At 56.4% G+C, this 18,072-nt stretch overlaps 7 protein-coding genes and 1 non-coding gene across 8 annotated transcripts, besides 6 other annotated features; 5 read left to right on the top strand and 3 right to left on the bottom strand.

Moving 5' to 3' along the window:
* Positions 1 to 581: 581 nt before the first annotated feature.
* Positions 582 to 1,905, top strand: ACLA_076570 (uncharacterized protein; the record flags this gene model as incomplete). The annotated part of the gene is made up of 4 exons (XM_001276041.1): positions 582 to 764; positions 811 to 954; positions 1,007 to 1,077; positions 1,128 to 1,905. The coding sequence occupies 4 exons, from the start codon at positions 582 to 584 to the stop codon at positions 1,903 to 1,905; spliced, it is 1,176 nt and encodes a 391-aa protein (XP_001276042.1).
* Positions 1,906 to 2,323: 418 nt separating this feature from the next.
* ACLA_076560 (uncharacterized protein) lies at positions 2,324 to 3,598 on the top strand (the record flags this gene model as incomplete). The annotated part of the gene is made up of 4 exons (XM_001276040.1): positions 2,324 to 2,563; positions 2,611 to 3,255; positions 3,307 to 3,497; positions 3,568 to 3,598. 4 exons carry the CDS (start codon positions 2,324 to 2,326, stop codon positions 3,596 to 3,598), a joined length of 1,107 nt encoding a protein of 368 aa, XP_001276041.1.
* Positions 3,599 to 4,131: 533 nt separating this feature from the next.
* ACLA_076550 lies at positions 4,132 to 4,240 on the bottom strand. The gene has a single exon. It is a non-coding gene; the product is annotated as a tRNA-Met (tRNA).
* A 500-nt stretch (positions 4,241 to 4,740) lies between these two features.
* ACLA_076540 (tellurite-resistance/dicarboxylate transporter family protein) lies at positions 4,741 to 5,940 on the top strand (the record flags this gene model as incomplete). The annotated part of the gene is made up of 1 exon (XM_001276039.1): positions 4,741 to 5,940. One exon carries the CDS (start codon positions 4,741 to 4,743, stop codon positions 5,938 to 5,940), a length of 1,200 nt encoding a protein of 399 aa, XP_001276040.1.
* A 707-nt stretch (positions 5,941 to 6,647) lies between these two features.
* On the top strand, positions 6,648 to 8,547 carry ACLA_076530 (transient receptor potential ion channel family protein; the record flags this gene model as incomplete). The annotated part of the gene is made up of 2 exons (XM_001276038.1): positions 6,648 to 7,014; positions 7,067 to 8,547. 2 exons carry the CDS (start codon positions 6,648 to 6,650, stop codon positions 8,545 to 8,547), a joined length of 1,848 nt encoding a protein of 615 aa, XP_001276039.1.
* Positions 8,548 to 8,572: 25 nt separating this feature from the next.
* Positions 8,573 to 8,602: a microsatellite.
* A 505-nt stretch (positions 8,603 to 9,107) lies between these two features.
* Positions 9,108 to 9,129: a microsatellite.
* A 435-nt stretch (positions 9,130 to 9,564) lies between these two features.
* Positions 9,565 to 9,590: a microsatellite.
* Positions 9,591 to 9,966: 376 nt separating this feature from the next.
* Positions 9,967 to 9,995: a microsatellite.
* Positions 9,968 to 9,995: a microsatellite.
* Positions 9,996 to 10,035: 40 nt separating this feature from the next.
* ACLA_076520 (mannoprotein) lies at positions 10,036 to 10,649 on the top strand (the record flags this gene model as incomplete). Its single annotated transcript, XM_001276037.1, has 2 exons — positions 10,036 to 10,380; positions 10,461 to 10,649. 2 exons carry the CDS (start codon positions 10,036 to 10,038, stop codon positions 10,647 to 10,649), a joined length of 534 nt encoding a protein of 177 aa, XP_001276038.1.
* A 600-nt stretch (positions 10,650 to 11,249) lies between these two features.
* ACLA_076510 (cellobiose dehydrogenase) lies at positions 11,250 to 14,077 on the bottom strand (the record flags this gene model as incomplete). The annotated part of the gene is made up of 10 exons (XM_001276036.1): positions 11,250 to 11,446; positions 11,497 to 11,539; positions 11,595 to 11,827; positions 11,875 to 11,966; positions 12,011 to 12,153; positions 12,199 to 12,320; positions 12,367 to 12,859; positions 12,914 to 13,738; positions 13,787 to 13,965; positions 14,029 to 14,077. The coding sequence occupies 10 exons, from the start codon at positions 14,075 to 14,077 to the stop codon at positions 11,250 to 11,252; spliced, it is 2,376 nt and encodes a 791-aa protein (XP_001276037.1).
* A 1,118-nt stretch (positions 14,078 to 15,195) lies between these two features.
* Positions 15,196 to 15,225: a microsatellite.
* Positions 15,226 to 15,240: 15 nt separating this feature from the next.
* Positions 15,241 to 17,940, bottom strand: ACLA_076500 (sulfatase domain protein; the record flags this gene model as incomplete). Its single annotated transcript, XM_001276035.1, has 2 exons — positions 15,241 to 17,551; positions 17,624 to 17,940. The coding sequence occupies 2 exons, from the start codon at positions 17,938 to 17,940 to the stop codon at positions 15,241 to 15,243; spliced, it is 2,628 nt and encodes an 875-aa protein (XP_001276036.1).
* Between the last annotated feature and the right edge of the window lie 132 nt (positions 17,941 to 18,072).

Raw genomic sequence — 18,072 nt, 5'->3', positions numbered from 1 at the left:
GGACCTTTCCATCGTGACAGCTCAATACAATAATACATATGCTGATTGGCCATTTTTTTCAATACATTCATACATGGTATCCACATTCCTGATTCGGATACACTGGTGCCTGAGGACACACTGGTGCCTGAGGTTCCTCCCTCCGACGATCTTCTCTTGACAGACTGCGATTGTTGGCAGCTTCATCATGGCATGGATTGATCGATTGAACGCAGATGCCTGTACTCCTGCCGTAGTATCGATGACTACCCGAGCGGCCTCGACTCCCCAATGCGGATACTTATGACTGCGACCCACTGTCGGAATGCTCGTCATGATATGGTCACTTCGGATGCCCAACACCGTCCACCAAGACGGCGTGCTGAAAACGGACAGGAGACCCCAATCGCTTGGTACCAGCATTTATGGATAATATCCATTGTCATCCTCATGGCGATCATTGAAGATGGGTACGCCCGTCCAGTAGGACCATGACAACTTGCACATCTCAGTTTCAGCTTCATCCAACTCCTGGGACTGACATTCCTCGACCATCACCTTCGTAGATCAGATCATCTGGTCTCTGCTTCATGGCGGTCGCCATGGCGCTGTGGAACTCCAAGGTCATCAAGATCATCGCCGGGTTCCTGTGCAGCATCCTCATCCTCAATGCTTTGATTAACAATGGGTTCAACTACACGACGACTCGACAGATGATCCGGGGGGGACATCGTCGCTTGACCGATGATTCGACCTTTGACGCTATTCAGAATGAGACGCTTGGTGTATGTACCGGAAAATCTGTCCACGGGCCCCTTCTAACATGGTCAGTTTGAACGTGTCTATGCCATCGGCCTCAAAGAGCGGACGGACAAGCGCGATTTCCTCGCGCTGGCTGCTTCTCTCGTCGGGTTCCAGATTGACTGGTTGGAGGGAGTTAAGCCGGACGAGATTCATCCCAAAGCGCTTCCCGAAGTATGTCCACTATGCTCAACTTTCTTGGTTATTCTCTAAGTCGAATGCATAGGGAATGAACTTGACCATTGTCAAACCAACCGCGGCAGCCTGTTGGCGCGCCCACATGAATGCCCTTCGCACGTACGTGTCTCAACTAACTATCGCCACAGACGGGCGCTAACGCCTTTCAGGGTCGTGGAAAATCGGCACACAACGGCCCTGATTATGGAAGACGATGCGGACTGGGATATCTCGCTCAAGCAGCAGTTGCGCGAGTTTGCCCACGGTCTCCAAACCCTCTCGCGCACCCGGACCGCCTCCAAAAGGGCTCCCTACGGCACCGACTGGGATCTTCTCTGGGTCGGCGGCTGCTCCACGGCGGCCGGGTTCAACGAGACCGAGTTCTTCGCGATTCCCAACGATCCCACCGTTCCCAGCATGAAACATCGCAGCTACTGGGTCGACCGTCGAGGGCCGCTGGATGAGTGGAAGGAGCGATATCCCCAGCTCCCCGAGGAGTCCACGCGCTATGTCTACCGGGCAAATACCGGCTGCTGTCTATACGGGTACGCGGTGACCTACGAGGGCGCCCGGAAGATTCTGGCCTCGTTGTCGGTGGACCATCTGGACATCGCGGTGGACAATGCCTTGGGAGACATGTGCGGGGGCAAGAATCGACCGCAAATCCAGTGCTACGCGCCGCATCCGAACTTGATCGGGACGCATCGACGGGCCGGATCCTCGTTCAAGGACTCGGACATTGAGACTTACGGCGAGGACAACTGGCATCCCAGCGAGGCGTGGGATCTGGTGTATAGCACCAAGCTCAATCTCCATCGACTTCTTGCGGGGTCGAAGACGGCTCTCTCGCAGTGGCAGGATGACCATTCGCCATGGTCGCCGGACCTGATGGATTTGGAGGGATTCAAGTATCCACAGGGATTTCGGGTTGCGTATCCAGAGCAGTAGGGTTATTCAGTATGCATTGAGGCCATGTTGCCCAGTTGTAAAAGATCGGTACCTTTTTTTTCAATTATTTTTGCCATGAGTACTCCATGTTTAGAGCGAGAATCCCATAATAGTGATTTTTAGACAAATAATGCAACCTGAGGTTACTTCTACCAACGTCCAGCGCTGCAACCCTTCCGCATGCGAACCTGGCCTGATCCAACAAGGACCAAGTCTGGGTCTACAAATCATTCTTTTTCAAGTGCCAGCTGAACTAACTATGGTCATACTGTGCCATTCTGCCTCAGAGATCTCTGATGTATCATCGCTCCACCCTCTGAGCTGAGCAGTCGAAGCCATGGTTTCACCGTGGGTGCACTCCCTTATAGTCCTGTGGGCAGGCCCTCTACTTTGATCCTAATCTCGGTGCAAGGCCAACATGTCCTACTCATCAACTCTATCTGAAAAGCTCCCGGAGCCAGTCGTTCGGCCAGTCAGCTCTTCTCTGTCCGACTACGATGCCGATCTCTCCTCGTCCAGCCATACCGAATTCCCCGAGATCGAAGACCGAGAGAAACATGCCGGGATCCAGGATGACGAGAAAGGCAAGGATAGGGCGATTCCGGGCCTTCGATTCATCATCTGGACGGTAATCAACGTGGCCTCGACTGTTGCCATAGTAGGTGTCGTCCAGTCCTGGTGAATCCGTCCCTCTAACGCAGCCAGGTCTTCACCAACAAGTACATCTTATCCGATGCCTCATTCCGCAACTGCCAGGTTGCGTTTGCGGCCTATCATTTCTTTATCACGGGAGCCACGCTATGGGCGATTTCTCGCCCCCAGTTGGGCGTCTTCGTGCCGAAGCCGGTGCCTCTGCTGTCGATCATCCCCTTGGCCGCCGCAATGTGTGTCCAGGTCATCCTACAGAACCTCTCCCTCGCCTATTCGTCCATCCTGTTCCACCAGCTGGCGAGATTGCTCCTCACCCCCGTGGTCGCGTTGTTGAACTACATGCTCTACAGCACGACAATCCCGCGGACGGCCATCTCGCCCCTGATTCTGCTGTGCTCCGGTGTGGCGATCGTCTCGTACTATGATACTCTGGGGGCAACGGCCGACAGCAGCGCTGCGACCTCCGGCAGCGCAAGCAACTCCTCCTGGGGCACGGTCTTTGCGCTTGGCGGGGTCGTTGCCAGCTCGATCTACATGGTGTGGATTGGACGATACCATAAGAAGCTGCATCTGAACAGCATGCAGTTACTGCTCAACCAGGCACCCATCAGCACGGGGCTGCTGCTGCTCGCCGTGCCCTGGACCCAGACGCCTCCTCTGGGAGCCGTTCCGGCCTCGATGTGGATTCTGATTCTGACGGTCTGCCTATTCTCCCCTTTTCTTTCTGGGAAGGTTGCTGACAGCCCGTAGAGCGGCATCCTGGCCTCGCTGGTCAATCTCTCGCAGTTTTATATCATCGACCTGGCCGGCCCGATCAGCGGTACGGTGGTTGGCCAGCTCAAGACGTGCATCATTGTTGGACTGGGGTGGGCATTCAGCACCCAGCCGGTGTATGTGGAGAGCATTGTTGGCATTGGCCTTGCGCTGGTGGGCATGAGCATGTAGGTGGACCATCAGGAGACGTGGGACGAGGCTAACTTTGCTTTCAGTTATATGCGGATCATCATCCAGGACCAGAAATGAGGGCCTCGATCGGGACTAGACTACAGGGTTATGCTCTTCCATCGTATAGATATATTTTCTTGTTTTCCTTCAGTCGTGTATCTAGCTTCTCCTAGATCTCTTCTAGCCAAGCGAAAGAACCTCGGTATAGCTTCAAAATTAACCGGTGATCGCTTCTCCTCTCTTCCAGAAGGCTTGATTGAAAACAGGAGATCGTGGCATATCATTTCCAGCCAATCAGAATGCAATAAACCGATTGATAGGACTAGACCGAAAAAGGCAGCCGAATGGAGAAGAAAATTTGCCCGAGTTGAAGTCATCATGCAGTAATCGCAGTCCAGCAGCAACCCATTGAGCCTCCTCTTCTTGTTCTCATGGATGGAGCAAATATGGTGATGACTACAGCTCAGCTGAGTCTGTACCAACTACCAAGTCACTGCTAACTCATCAGTGAAGAATCCACCGATCCTCCATACAAGCTCTGCCAAGTCGGTCACGAAGTCAGGACGAGCCTCGGCAGACTAGGGTCCTGGCTCCTAGGTCTAGTCTGAGTGCTCCAAAAGAAATAAAAAATGCCTCCGGGGAGGATCGAACTCCCGACCTTGAGATGTCTCAGAAGTGAATCTTCTGATCATATTCGGTTGTATGAGACTCACGTGATAACCAACTACACCACAGAGGCTTTGGATGATCTTCGGGGAGATAAAGTGTATCAAGAATAGCCCTGATATATTTGTTTCTATAGAATATTCTCTTAAATATCACTGTATCCATACCATATTCATATAGTCATATGGTCATATAGTCCTCTAGTCCTCTATCATCTATCCTCTAGCATATATCCATATCCATATCCTCATCTACAACCGTTGATACACAAAGGCACAGTGGCATGATATATATCTGACACTATTAACCATGAATCCACCACACTAACGCTCTGCCCAACCGATTCTTATCTCCTGCCTCTCATCTCTCTCTCTCTCTCTATCCTGTTTTCCCTGATCCATTGAGACTATCCAGTAACCACGCAGACGGGGATATAAATCATCACAGTTGATGTCAGTCCACAAGATTCATCCAGACCACCGATCAGCCCACCAACTGAGGTTGACTCCAGGATTAGCCCGAGTATAAATTGCACAAGCCGTTCGGAATGCGGTTGATAGCATCCCCGACACGATGAGAGATCCATCCGAATTCCCCATGAAAGTCTCTCTTGCCGACCGGCTCTGCCGAGTGACCTGGGGCTGGTATTCCGTCTCGATGGCGACCGGAGGCGTCGCCATCCTGCTCTCTACCACCCCCCATCAATTCACCGGACTCGACATCATCGGGCGGATCATCTTCCTCCTCAATCTCGTCATTTTCGCGGCCGTCACTGGCTGCCTGCTCTTCCGGTTCGCGTCCCGGTCCGCCGCCCTGACCCAGTCCGTCCAGGATCCCAAGGAGGGACCCTTTGTGGCCACCGGTCCGCTGGCGCTGGCCACCATCATCATCGGCGCGGAGAACTACGGTACCGACGCCTGTGGGCCCTGGCTGCAGACGGCCCTGCGCGTCGTCTTCTGGATCTACGTGGCCGGCGCGCTCGTCGAGGCCGTCGTCCAGAACTGGTACCTGTACCATATCCGCATGGCCAGCCGGGAGCCCTTTGCGCTCGTGCGACTGTTCCCGTCCTTCCCCGCCATGCTGTCCGGGACCATCGCGTCCGATCTCGCCCCCCATCAGCCGCGGGACCAGGCCATCCCGATCCTCCTCGGCGGCACTACGCTGCAGGGGTTCGGCTTCCTCATGTCGCTGTTCATCTACGCCGAGTACTTTTACCGTCTGAACAAGCACGGTCTCCCCACCGGCGCGGAGCGACTGCAGATGTTCATCGCGGTCGGCCCCTGGAGCTTCACGGCGCTCGCGCTCATCGGCATGGCGCAGGCGGCCGTCCAGCAGTTCCCCGCGCGATACATCCTCTCCTCGGTGGATTCGCCGCCAACGACGACGACGACGACTCCGGTCGCCGTCCCCGCGGGCGAGATCGTGTTGATCCTCGCCGCGTTCGTGGCCGTGTTCCTGTGGACGATGGCGGCGTTTTGCCTGAGCATCGCCGTGCTCAGCGTGCTGGCCCAGTGCCGCGTCTTCGGCGGCCGGGGGATGGTGCCCATCTCCCTGGCCTACTGGAGCATGGTCTTCCCCAACGCCGGGTTTGTGATCGCCACCATCCGCCTGGGCCAAGTGCTGCAATCGGCCGCCATCCTCTGGGTGACCTCGGGGCTGACCATCTGCCAGGTGACGGCCTGGCTGTGCGTGGGCAGCGCGACGGTCTGGGCGGTCGTGACCCGACGGATGCTGTGGCCGGAGGATGAGATGGACGCGAAGAAGGGCGGCTGATGGGGGAGTGACCGATCATGCTCCATGGCCCGAAACGAGAGCATTATTGATTTGCCATGCTCCGATTTCGGGTCGTGGTCGGAGTGAGAAGTGCGTGCCCGGATGGGTCCGTTGTGCTTGCCAACGATGGAAGTCTTTTTTTTATATACTCCGTACCGAGTAGAGGATAGACCAAAAGCCTTGTAGATACGTGTTAGAGAGATCCAACTCCGTTCATCTGGTTGATTGATCTACTCTGTACTGTGTAGACGTCGATCGATCCCGTCTCGAAACGTACGTACTGGACAGACTACTGTGCACAGAGGACTCCCACGCAGGGCGCTCATCTATTAATATCCATCATATCCATATCCATCTTTCCCGAATTATAGAATACAATGACTCGGAGGCTGTGCGGTGCCCCCATTTTAGCCCCTGGAACTAGTTCGATCACTTAGTCTCGAACTTCGTAGAAGCCAGCCTACCAGACCGTTCTTCCCGTCTCACCATGCGGATTAGTATGATTTAGATAGTTCCTAAAATTCCACGGAAATGCCTAGTCTCGATCCAGTCCGGTTATATAATAGATGAGAATGGATTATAATTCAGGTGACTGCGCCCTCTTCCGGTCAGCCTGTCCGCTTCGTTCCCTTCTCGCTCCATGGAAACGCAACCCTCTTGACTGCCCTCCATCGTTCCTTCACGCTCATGCCGCCCATCATTTGGTGATGCATCTCCTATTCTCCCTCCTGCTCGGCTTCCTCGCCTTGGCCGCCGTCTCCGCCACTCGGTTGATCGAATCCAAGGCCCTGACCATCTGCCAGGACAGCCAGAACTTCACCGCAACCTACTTCAATGTCGTCTTCACCCCCGATAACCGAACCCTCGCCTTCAGTTTCGATGGCGTCGCCACCATCTCCGGTCTGGTCACCGCCGACCTCATCCTCAGCGTGTACGGCTATTCGACCCCGAAGAAGACCATCGACCCCTGCAAGATCGACAAGATGAAGGGCTTTTGTCCCATGAGCGCCGGCCCCATTGATCTCCCCACCTCCGCCATCGCCATCGGCGAGGATGTCGTCAAGCAGATCCCAGGTATATCTCGCGAAGCTCAGTCACCCGGGGGACCTTGACTGATTGTCGCCAGGCATCGCCTACACCGTTCCCGACCTCGACGCCACCGTGCGCATCTACATCAACTCCACCGAGACCAAACAGAGCATCACCTGCGTCGAGGCGCGCCTCTCCAACGATCGCACCGTCTACCAGGCCGGCGTGGGCTGGTCCACCGCCGTCATCTCGGGGCTCGGATTCGCCGCCTCCGCCCTGACCTCCACGCGGGGCCATTCGAATGCCGCCGCCCATCTGGCGGGGAACACCCTGGCGCTCTTCAGCCTGGTGCAGTCGCAGGCCATGTTCGGCATGCTGGCCGTGCACATGCCGCCCATCGTGCAGGCCTGGACGCAGAACTTCCAGTGGAGCATGGGCGTCATCCACGTGAACGTCGTGCAGGACATCGCCACCTGGTACCAGCGCGCCACGGGCGGCTCGCCGGCGATGCTGCTCTTGGAACTCTCGACCACGTCGGTGAACGTGCTGCGGAAACGGTCGGCCGACCCGGACCCGCCGCGCAATGTCATCGTCCGCGGGATCAGCCGCGTGGGCTTGAAGGCCGCCATCGAGCAGACCAACCTGTTCCTGACCAGCATCATCATCTTCACCTTCTTCGCCCTGGTCGTGCTGGTCGTCGTCGGGGCGACGAAGCTGGTCTGCACCGTGTTGGCGAAGCAAGGGCGCATCGCCTCCAGTCCCGGCTGGGCGCTGTTCGTCGCCGAATGGGACGTCGTCGCGCGCGGGATCCTGTACCGGCTCATGTTCGTCGGCTTCGCGCCGCTGTCCATCTTCTGCCTGTGGGAGTGGACGCAGCACGACTCGCCCGCCGAGATCGTCGTCGCCGCCGTCGTGTTCGCCACCGTCCTCGGCGCGCTGGGCTGGGCCGCCGTGCGCATCCTCCTGCGGATGCAGCGATCCACCTCGATGCACCGCAATCCGGCGTACGTGCTGTACGCCGACGCCGCCTGCCTGAACCGCTGGGGGTTCCTGTACGTGCAGTACCGCGCCACGGCGGCCGAGTTTGTCCTGGTCGCGATCGGCTACCTGCTGGTCAAGGCGCTGTTCATCAGCCTGGCGCAGTCGGCCCCGATCGTGCAGACGGTCGCGCTGCTCGTGCTGGAAGGCCTGATGCTCATCGGCGTGAGTGTCATGCGGCCGTGGATGGACAAGCGCACCAACGCCTTCAACATCGCCATTGCCGCCCTCAACTTCCTCAACGCCATCTTCCTCCTCTTCTTCTCCGGCGTGTTTGACCAGCCGGGCATCGTGTCGGGCGTGATGGGCGTGTGTTATTTCGTGCTCAACGCCGCGCTGACGCTCGTGCTGATGCTGCTCGTCATCGTCGCGTCCGTCTGGGCGGTCGTCTCGAAGAGCCCGGACACGCACTACAAGCCCATGCAGGATGATCGGGGGTCGTTCATCCACTCGCAGGTGCGGCTGGGGACCGAGCTGGACGAGCTGGGAGCTGCGGCCAGGGGGGAGATGAGTATGATCAGCCACCCGGTCAAGTCGTGAATGTACATAATCCATATTGCTGATCTTTTTTTTTTTTTTTTTTTTCTTTCTCTTTCGTTCTTTGACAAAATTTCCGTTTGTACATTTCTTGCCGGCCAGGATATACTGCTGATTCTATCGCCGAGGACCCCTTTTTGAGCTCAAATTCCCCTTGCATCTATTGATAGGTTGTATTCTCGATGTGCTATGGCTCCTGTGCGTGGAAGGAGTCAGGTTGGACATATAACGATCTATCTGGGCCTAAACCCACAGATGGTACGCTTAACAAAAATGATACTATCGAGTCATACTCGGGCATTGCCTGCGCAATTGACGTTAAGCCTACACGAACTAGAGGCCATAGGAGGTGACATCTCAGGCCGAGATCTGATGCCGTCTCCCAGTCCTGCCTGGGACAAGCACACACATCTTCCCGAACACCTCACGTAGAAGAACGGTTCCCTGCATACACCACGCTCCGACAGAGAGATGCTATTGAACTATGCGGGTTGCTCCACTGGTCCATTGCGTCTCTAGAACCCCCTCCCAGCAACCCAGCAACCGAACCCAGTGCCTACATGACACACACACACACACACACACTTCCACTGTACAACCCGATGCTCGTGTCACTGCCGGAATGGCACTATCGTGTCACATTCAGGCCAGTTGCCACAAGTGCTTCATCCGAGGCAGCGCAGCATGCACGCATGCACGCGGATCCTTCGACTGCAATCGCATTCGGAGTTCGCCAGACTACTTGGTAGACGAGGGCTGCTACGTTTTTGCCGTTTCCCGCAAGGAAAGCGTAACATGTATGATGTATCCCCTTTTTAGCGCCGCAGAACAGTCCCATCTCCAAGCGCTCATGCCTCATGCCTCATCCTTCATCGGTTAGCTCCCGATTCACTTAATCTACGAGGTTACATCTCCGAGCCTAGACCGAAGATGCCCATAGCGGCAGGCCGGCAGCAATTGGGAGAGAATCTCCACCAATAGCCCTTCATCCTTATGGCTCAAGCCAAAAATACTACTCCCGGGGAGGGAAGGGAAGGGAAGGGAAGTGTGGGGTAGACCGGGGCTGATTGGAAGGAGACGTCGAACGATGGGCTTGAGAGCAATAAATATAATATCAGTCTGGGTCACTGCCTAGGCGATGCTTCTCTCACCATGTGAAGACCAGCCTCTCGTTCTGCAGATCCAATTCTGCATGTCTGTGTTTGGCAAGATGTGATTCTGCAGCCTGCATCTTGTGTTCCCATCACTGACCTTGTACGCGGGAAGGAGAGGAGGGAGAGGAGGGGGGTGGCACTACCGAGGACCCTCCTTCATCGTTGACGATCCCATGAGGTTCTCGACAATCTGAAAGTCTGAAGCTATATAAAGGCCGTCGATTCCAGCAAACATCGGCATTGGACTCTCAACCATCAGTCTTCAGCATCCATTCCATTCCATTCCATTCCATTCCAGAACCACCAGTTTCTCAAACCACAGTCCCCACAAACCAAAATGCAATTCAAACTCACTGCCGCCGTGCTCGCCACACTCCTCCTGGACGTGGCCTACTGCGGCACCCTCGCGGTCCGCAACCCAGCCACCATCCTCAGCGACCTGACCGTGATCTCCGGCGACATCGCGCAGCTCACCGCAGCCTTCAACGGCTTCACAGGCGATCTGAGCCAAGCGCTGGCCACGCAGGCGCTCGAGCAGCAGCTCGAGACAGACATCGACAAGGCCACGGGCGACACGCAGGCCAGCTCGGCGCTGTCCAGCGGCGACAGCACCAGCGTCACCCAAGCGCTGCTGGGGCTGGAGCCGGATATCAAGGGTTCGCTGGACGCGATTGTGGCCAAGGTATGTTTCCCTCCCGCCGCCCACGGGCATCCACCATACCACAACCCGATGGAAGGGATTACGAGTAACCGAGCAAATAGAAACCCGAGGTCGAGAGCGCCGGCGTCGCCAGCCTCGTGCTGTCTGACCTGCAGGCCCTGCAGACCAAGACCGATGCCCTCTCGTCGGCCATCCAGGGCATCGCCACGGCCACGGACAAGCAGACCATTGCCTCTGGCACGGCGAACATTGATGCTGCCTTTGTCAGTGCCATCGCTGTTTTCACTTAGGTGGGGGTGGGGGAGGGGGGTCCATCGGCATGACTTCTTCCATTCTGAAGGTTGAAGGTCGAAGGTCGATAGTAGCCTGAGAAGGAAATAGTGGAATAAGAAGAGTTCGAAGTCCTCAATTACCTCGGCGTGTCTCGTAGAATACGACACCATCGATGGCTCAGTTAGTCATTGAAGCAGTTTGAGTAGATGGAAGCCAAGGCTCTCTGAAGGAAGGGGACAGGGGGGATGTTGTCTTTTTTCGCAAACCGATCATGTTTCATATCCATGACAAGAACAGTGGGGGTGAATAATATCTACTCGGTAATTCCCAGCAATAGAACCGATAACAGCTAGCTGTATTGAGCAGGGTTGATATGCACCGGGAATTGCATGCCGATCAAACGGAGATTAGTAGCCTAGTACGGATAATAGGATGATCTTCCAACGATGTTCGGACAAGCTAGAAGTCTATGCAAGAAGGCAGAAGACTCGCGAAAGGAACTCAGATTTGCATGCCCGACTCGCAGGCCAACTTCCTTAGGAGTAAGTATGTACAATGAACCGAGCCGAAATGACGTGCATGTACCACAAAACAGATGAAAAGAGAATAGAGCAGAACTACTTCAGAGCCAGAATGCGATCCGCCGCCCGCTCGGCCACAGTCAGAATATACGCCGACGGGTTGGAAGTCACCATGCCCGGGAAGATGCTGCCATCCACCACGAACAGGTTGTCCGTTCCGTAGACCTTGGTGTTGAGATCCACCACGGCCGTGCCGCCGTCCCGGCCGTCGTCGGTGCCCATCTTGCACGTTCCTGTCCTCATTATTAGCAAGGCCTCACAGAAATTCAAGGGTTTGACCTACCCATCCAGTGATTGGCGCGTCTGGTGCTCGCGGTGATTTCCATCTACTATTGTCAGAATGTCTTCCGTACTGTCAGGAAGGGGGGGGGGTCGATTTACCGTCTTCACAAATTGTGCCGCCGTCACGTTCGGCGCGGGATACGCCCAAGTTAGTCCTTTGACGTTCTTCAGCGCCACCTGCAGGTTGATCAGGCCCTGAATGACGGCGTCGACGTCGTGTTGGTCGCGCAGGTACGGGAGTGTGGAGACAACGGTGTCCAGGTTCCCCGTGATGGTCATGCGTCCGCGGGAGGTCGAGCCTCGTCCAAGGTACTGGCTCATGGTGATGGCGTCTGGAAAGTCAGTAGCAGTCGAGGTATCGCAGATATGATGTACTCACGCTTATCCGGGATATCGTGGCCTCCTTCCATGCGCGCTGTCCATTGGATCTGCCGCTTGATCCCGTCGGCGCCGACGATTTCGTCGAACATACTACAAGATTAGCCATTGGATGTACACCTCATATGGCAACTTACATGGGACCGATGTTTGGAGCAGACTGCGTCAGAATGCCCGTGCGGCTGTTCAAGTAGCTGGATTTGTCGCTTTCAATCGGGCTGTCCCACGCAGCGTAGAAATCGTAGAAGACGACATCCGGATGCGTGGCCACGGTGTCGGTCTATCCGATCAGTATATGCGATGTACAGCGCGAAAAGACACTTACATTGGTATGGTCGACCAGGTTCTCGCCCACCGGCAGATTGATCCAGGCAGCCTCAGCAATCATCGTGGAACCATCGCTCGAGCCCTTCACAATCTTTAGCTGATCGGAGGGACCGATACCACCTGATTTGTCAGCTTAGCCGTCAAGCAGATCAGAGAAAACACGTACTTCGCAGCAGGATCTTGGGAGTGCCGAACGTGCCCGCCGACAGGATGACACGCCCCTTGGCTGTAACATTGACCACACCCTCGTACCCTCCATCGATAAATGCCTCGACCTCCACACCCGTAACGTGGCCCTCGGCGGTACGCACGACGCGCTTGACGGTCGTGTTTGTCCACAGATCAAAGTTGTCCCGCGCGCTGGCAGACACCAGGTACGTCGCCATAGGCCCACCGCGCTCGCCGTGCATGAACATGTACGGTGTGTGGCCGAAAGTGTGGTTCTTCATGGATGCGTTGTCGTTCAGGGTCACCTCGTGCCAGCCCCCAGCCCTAAGGCCTCCAGCGAGCACATCGTAGCCCTGCTGCAGGTAGATCCGGCCGTCCTCTGACGGGTGGACTGTCCAAGGAATGCGGTTGAAGACGTGGTTGGTTGCGTCAATCATGTCCCGAGAATGCCAGCCGGCGGGGAAGACATAATCCCAATCGATGGGATTGGGCTATTCAAAATCAGCACTGATGATACACTTGAGGAGCGAAGAAAGGGGGAATACCCTCCACCACAAGGCGGCATTGACGGCTGTTCCACCACCCAGCACGCAGCCTGCCATCTGATCGGTGTCCTTGCAGGCAATACCCGCAGAATCATGCCAGATCTGGTTGCACAGACCGGGCACATCAAACCGGGTCAGGTTGGTGCCGTCCAGCCACTCCGGCCGCATGGTGCCACCCCACCGTCCCGACGATGGAGGCCCCTTCTCAATGAGCAAGACCTTATGGCCAGCGCGGCTGAGCCGGTCCGCCATGACAATACCTCCGGCGCCCGAGCCCACAACGACATAATCATACTCGGCACCTTCAGGGACGGGCACGGGTTTGGGGGCGGAACCACCGCCGTCGTCCCCGCCACAGTCACCCGGCACGGTCTTGGTGGCTAGCTTTGTCCACTCCTCATACTTGGTACTCACGGCGTTTTTGTCCAGCTTCGCGGCCCAGATGCTCTGGCTGTCATGCTGCGCCAGCGTAATCTTTGCAGGGCAAGAGGGATTTCCCGGGGAAGCGTTGGCCTCGGCCCAACCCAGGACCAGCTGGCCAGACTTGGTGGAGGCGGCCCCGGTGGTGCCCTTGTGATTCCAAGCGAGGCAGTCCTGGCAGCGGAAGAGCAGCGTGTAGTGCGTGGCGTTGATGGTGGAGGAGATCTGCGTGAGGGTGGCGTTGCCGGCGTACACGTCAGGCATGCTGTAGCCGGAGCTCCAGCGGAAGGAGGTGAGGATGGTGCCGTTGTAGGGCCAGGCCATGAGCAGGAGGTTGCCGTTCATGGATCCCTTGAAGGACAGGCCGCACCAGCCGGACTCGGTTGCCTTGGTGGATGCGCATTGCTACCTTGTCAGTTCCGTGACTCTTCCCAGAAAGAAGGAGGGTAGTACCAGGTATCCAATAAACTCGGTTGCATCCGTGGTCAAGGCATCGCTGGGAAGCGCCATACCAAACGTGAGTCCGCCTGTGGTACCCGTAGCAGGCATCGTCCACGTATCAAACGTGATGCCCGTGCCCGGGTCGGTGTAGGCCGTAGGGGCACTGACTTGCGCCAGGCATGTCTGGATGACTGCGGTAAGTCAGTGTCTGAGGGAGCGCATAGGTATGTATCCACTGGCTGGAAGAAACTAACCAGTGCTGGCCGCGAAAAACGCGGCCAGAACGCGGTTGGACAGATACATCGACGGCGGGAAGCACGGCGTCCCTAACAGAAGAAGAGGACGAGAAAGCGTGAACGTCTACCGCAGGACAGGCGGGCACAGGCCGAAGAAATACAAGCAGCTCTGCGACGATCGTAAGCATCCCTCTGCATTTAGGAAAACGGCTCGCCATCCCGTCTGGATGTCCCAACCTGATACGTTATGGGCGTCACCGCTACCCCCAATTGGCCCGATTGGCGGACAAGACCGTGTGTAGGACGGTGGGAGTTGAGGATAAATTGCCCTGTCGTCATATCGCGCTCAGGGTAAGACGCAAGGGGGTTTCGGCGCGGTTTGATGTGCGTTTCTGCAGCTGGGATCAGGCCCATCACTTGCCAGATCGAGGCCAAACAAGATTAAACGTGCTCGTGCAAGCACGCAAAGTATCCGTTGTCGGCAGTCTAGTGTCGCGGGTAAACAACCCTATAACAACATGAGTCTGAGGATCGTCCACTTAATTACCGAGACGGGAGCGGGACAGCCACTGCCAAACCCTTGAAGAATGCGGAGTGCATCCTGGATAGCCACACAGATTGGATGCAATAACCGGCCGGCTGGCGATCAGGCATGACCGTATGAGGCCCTGGCGATTATGTCGACATTTCTATTTTGGGCGTGGAGCAATCGAAAGTGGTGATGTGGCTCAATATGGGAGAACTGCCGGAGGGCATATAAACCGCTCAGCTGACTGCAGGAGCAGGAACCGGTCGAGGAAAAGCCTCACAAAAGACGAGATGCCATAGGCAGACGGTCAGCATCGCAGGATAAATTCAACGGACTCGGACCTCTTACCCGGTAAATAAAGTATATGAAGGACTGCAGGCGGAGGCTACAGATGCTACGGTGACTCTGGCGCAATATACCGTCATGCACGGCCATCAGGCTTGGAACATTAGACCAAAAATATTGACAGGTAAATCTATTCACAGGTGAAGTATAGATATGTATGTATGATCTCCTTCCTCGAGGAGTGTGCGAACTGTACAGGGTAAATGACATCAAGCACTAAACGGGTATATCACACGCAGGCTAGATCCAAATGGGGTAGATGAGGGGAATGATGATGATGCAAGGAAGAACGATTTTCAAGACCAAAGACCAAAGAGAGAGAAAAAAAAAAAAAAAAAAAAGACAAAGCTTTAGCCTTAGCGAGACGTGGGAAGGTACCGGTACCGACGCCAGTTGTCGCCCACCCACCAGGCGGCAACATGGGCGGCGTCCCGGACCCAGTCGGTCACTTCGGCGCCGTACTTCTTATCGAGAGTGTTGGCTAGATCGACCAGGTCAAAGCTCTTGGAAGGGTGAAGTTCATTGGGATCCTCTCTCAGATCCGTGAACCGCCATTCGAGATCGTCGATGAGCGGGATCACCAGGCGATAGGCCGGCTTGGCGGCGGAGCGCACCGCCAGCCATGAGCCGCCCGTGTTCATTACGGTGAACTGCCAGTCTTGCTTGCCGTCCTGTTCCTGGATCAGGGGCCGGATCATTGACTGCCCTTCGTAGATGGAGAGCAGATCCTTGGCGGCATGGCTGGCTTTTTGCTCAAGCGAGGATGATTCAATCAACAGGTCCAGGATCGTCGGCACGATCTGGTCCGAGATGACCGGCGCCGTGATTTCCACGGGCGGGATCTTGGGGTGCGCAAAGACGATGGGGACCTGGAAACTGCCGATGTGTGGGTTGTCATAGGGAGTGACACCGCCGTCGTTGGGCAGCGACAGGCCGTGGTCACCCGCCATGATGATGAGGGTCTCATCTGCGACGCCTTTCTCGTGGAGGATGTCCATGATCTCCGCCAGCCAGGTGTCCACGAATCCAATGGTGTTGAGGTATTTATTCAGATCCTCTTTCGACCGCGACTTCTCCTTGCCCATGAATTGCTGGTAGGTGTTGTTCGGCATGCCCCAGGGGTGGTGGGTGGTGCCCGTGAGATGGGTGATGAACAGGCGCTTGTGGTCGCGTTCGGCATCGTCGATGGCATCGCGGAAGTACTCGCGGAGCTCGGTGTCGGCGTAACCGTAGTAGTTGATCTCCTTGGATTTGACTGGGTAGTGCTTGGCACGGGGACTTGTCAGCTGCTCCTTGGCCAGGATATCCTTGAAGCCCATCCGCGGGGTGAGCTGATCCTGCTTATCGTAGCCCTCGGTCACGGACTGCATCCACTTGGAATGCCAGGGCCACGAGGTGAAGTCCTCCGTCCGGTTGCCGGGGTCGAGCTGGCGATTGAGCGCATTGAGTACGTGCGGCATGCACGGCTGGTAGATGTGATGTTTGTATTCACGGTTGAAGTCGGTGACGAGCGGGGTGACGCCGCAGACGGTGCCGACCAGACTCTTCAGTGTGTAGGTTCCGGTGGTAAATGCATTACGTGCGCTGAGGCCACCAAAGGCTTTCTTACCCTGGTGCGCGGTTTTGTCGCGCCGGAATCCGGACGTGAAGCCGGTGAGATACTCCGCCGTTCGTGTCAGATTGGCGAGCTTCGCCTGGACTGCGTCAGGGATCGTGCGATTGGGGTGCGAGTCAGCGATGCGTCCCCACATGAACGAGTTTCTGCGGAGTGGGAAGACGTCTGCTCGGGTGCTCTCCAGCTTCAGCAGGATGACGTGTTTAATGCTGACATTGCCGCTGGCGAACGCGTCCCGCAGGGGATCCAGCACGGGGTTCTGGAGATTCGAAATGTGCAACGGGTCCTCTGCGGGATTGTAATGCAGTGGCGGAGGACGACGGCGGCGATCCGACCGGTGGTGATCGTCGAAATCAGGGTACCAATCCTCAAATCCAGGCATGGGGTCTTGCGGAAGCCAGTCCCAGGACGGAGGCTTGTCCAGCGCCGATCGACCATCCAGCCATGTGTAGTCACCGGGCATGCCCGTCGCATCGACGGGGAATAGGCGGCGACTGGAGGTAAACGGGACAACGGGTAAGGCTCCCGACAGGAACATGTATGAAGGGTTGGGTGGGCGAACACAGCGCAGAAAGAAGAAGCAGCCAAAGAAGACGAAGACGGCTAGACGCTTCCATAGCGAGTCATGATGTTTGACGGGCGTCTCGGGGTTCATGGGATCCAGCAGGAACACCGAGTCGCCGTCCTCGCTCTTGTCGTCCAGATAGTCATCCACCGCAATATGTTCGTAGTTTTCGGGGTCTGCATGGCGGCCGGACCTCCAGCTGCTCCATCGCGAGCACCGTAGGCGCCAAATGCGTTGCAGCAGCTTCTGGAACGGCGCCACCAAGATGCTGACCACCCCACCCACCATCCGATGTATCGCAGGGCCCACAAACCACGAAACAGCGATGATAATGGCTTCGACCACCAGAAAGCCCGTCAGACCGGTCAGGAGGGTTCGAAAGGCGGCGGCGTCGCCGTGGAAGGTTCGAATCTGGCGCCAATGGATCTCGGCCCCGGTCACGACGTAGAAGGAGGTGGCAGAGGATGCCATGCCGGACATGAGCAGACTGTGAGAACAACATGGTCAGTACACACGCCACGCTCAAGAAAAAAAAATTTTCCCAAGGGAGCCTTCCTACCCGACTGGCACTGTGCATAGTGCAGAGAAGATGGCGACGGGGCGCCAAGAGATGGACTGGGTGAAGAGGCGAATGAGGATAATGAAGAGGACATCTTGGAAAAAGAAGGTTGGGCCCCAGAGTAGGAACTTGGAGGGAGGTAATGAGTGCAGATGAGCGTAGATATGCAGTAGTTTGGCCCAGAGGAGAGAGATGAAGGTGATGGTGAAGAAGAACTTGCGTGAGGCATCCCACCACCAGTCGAAGGCATGGACGGGGGATTTTCGGATGACGCGAACGATCCCCTCAAAGAAGGAAATAACTTTGGAGAAATTCATAGCGAGCAGGGAACCACAGGAAGGGCGCTGACTACCCGAGACGGGGTTGAAATACTCGCAGATGGTGTTGAGGGAGGCGAAGAGAGCGATATCACATGGCCCACGACGGGGCACGCGAGCAGCAGAATTGCT

Source organism: Aspergillus clavatus, genomic scaffold (assembly GCF_000002715.2).
Source record: "Aspergillus clavatus NRRL 1 1099423829791 genomic scaffold, whole genome shotgun sequence".
NCBI classification, from domain to species: Eukaryota; Fungi; Ascomycota; class Eurotiomycetes; order Eurotiales; family Aspergillaceae; genus Aspergillus; species Aspergillus clavatus.
Note: the sequence above shows the minus strand (reverse complement) of the source record. Positions and strands in the feature narration are given on the sequence as shown.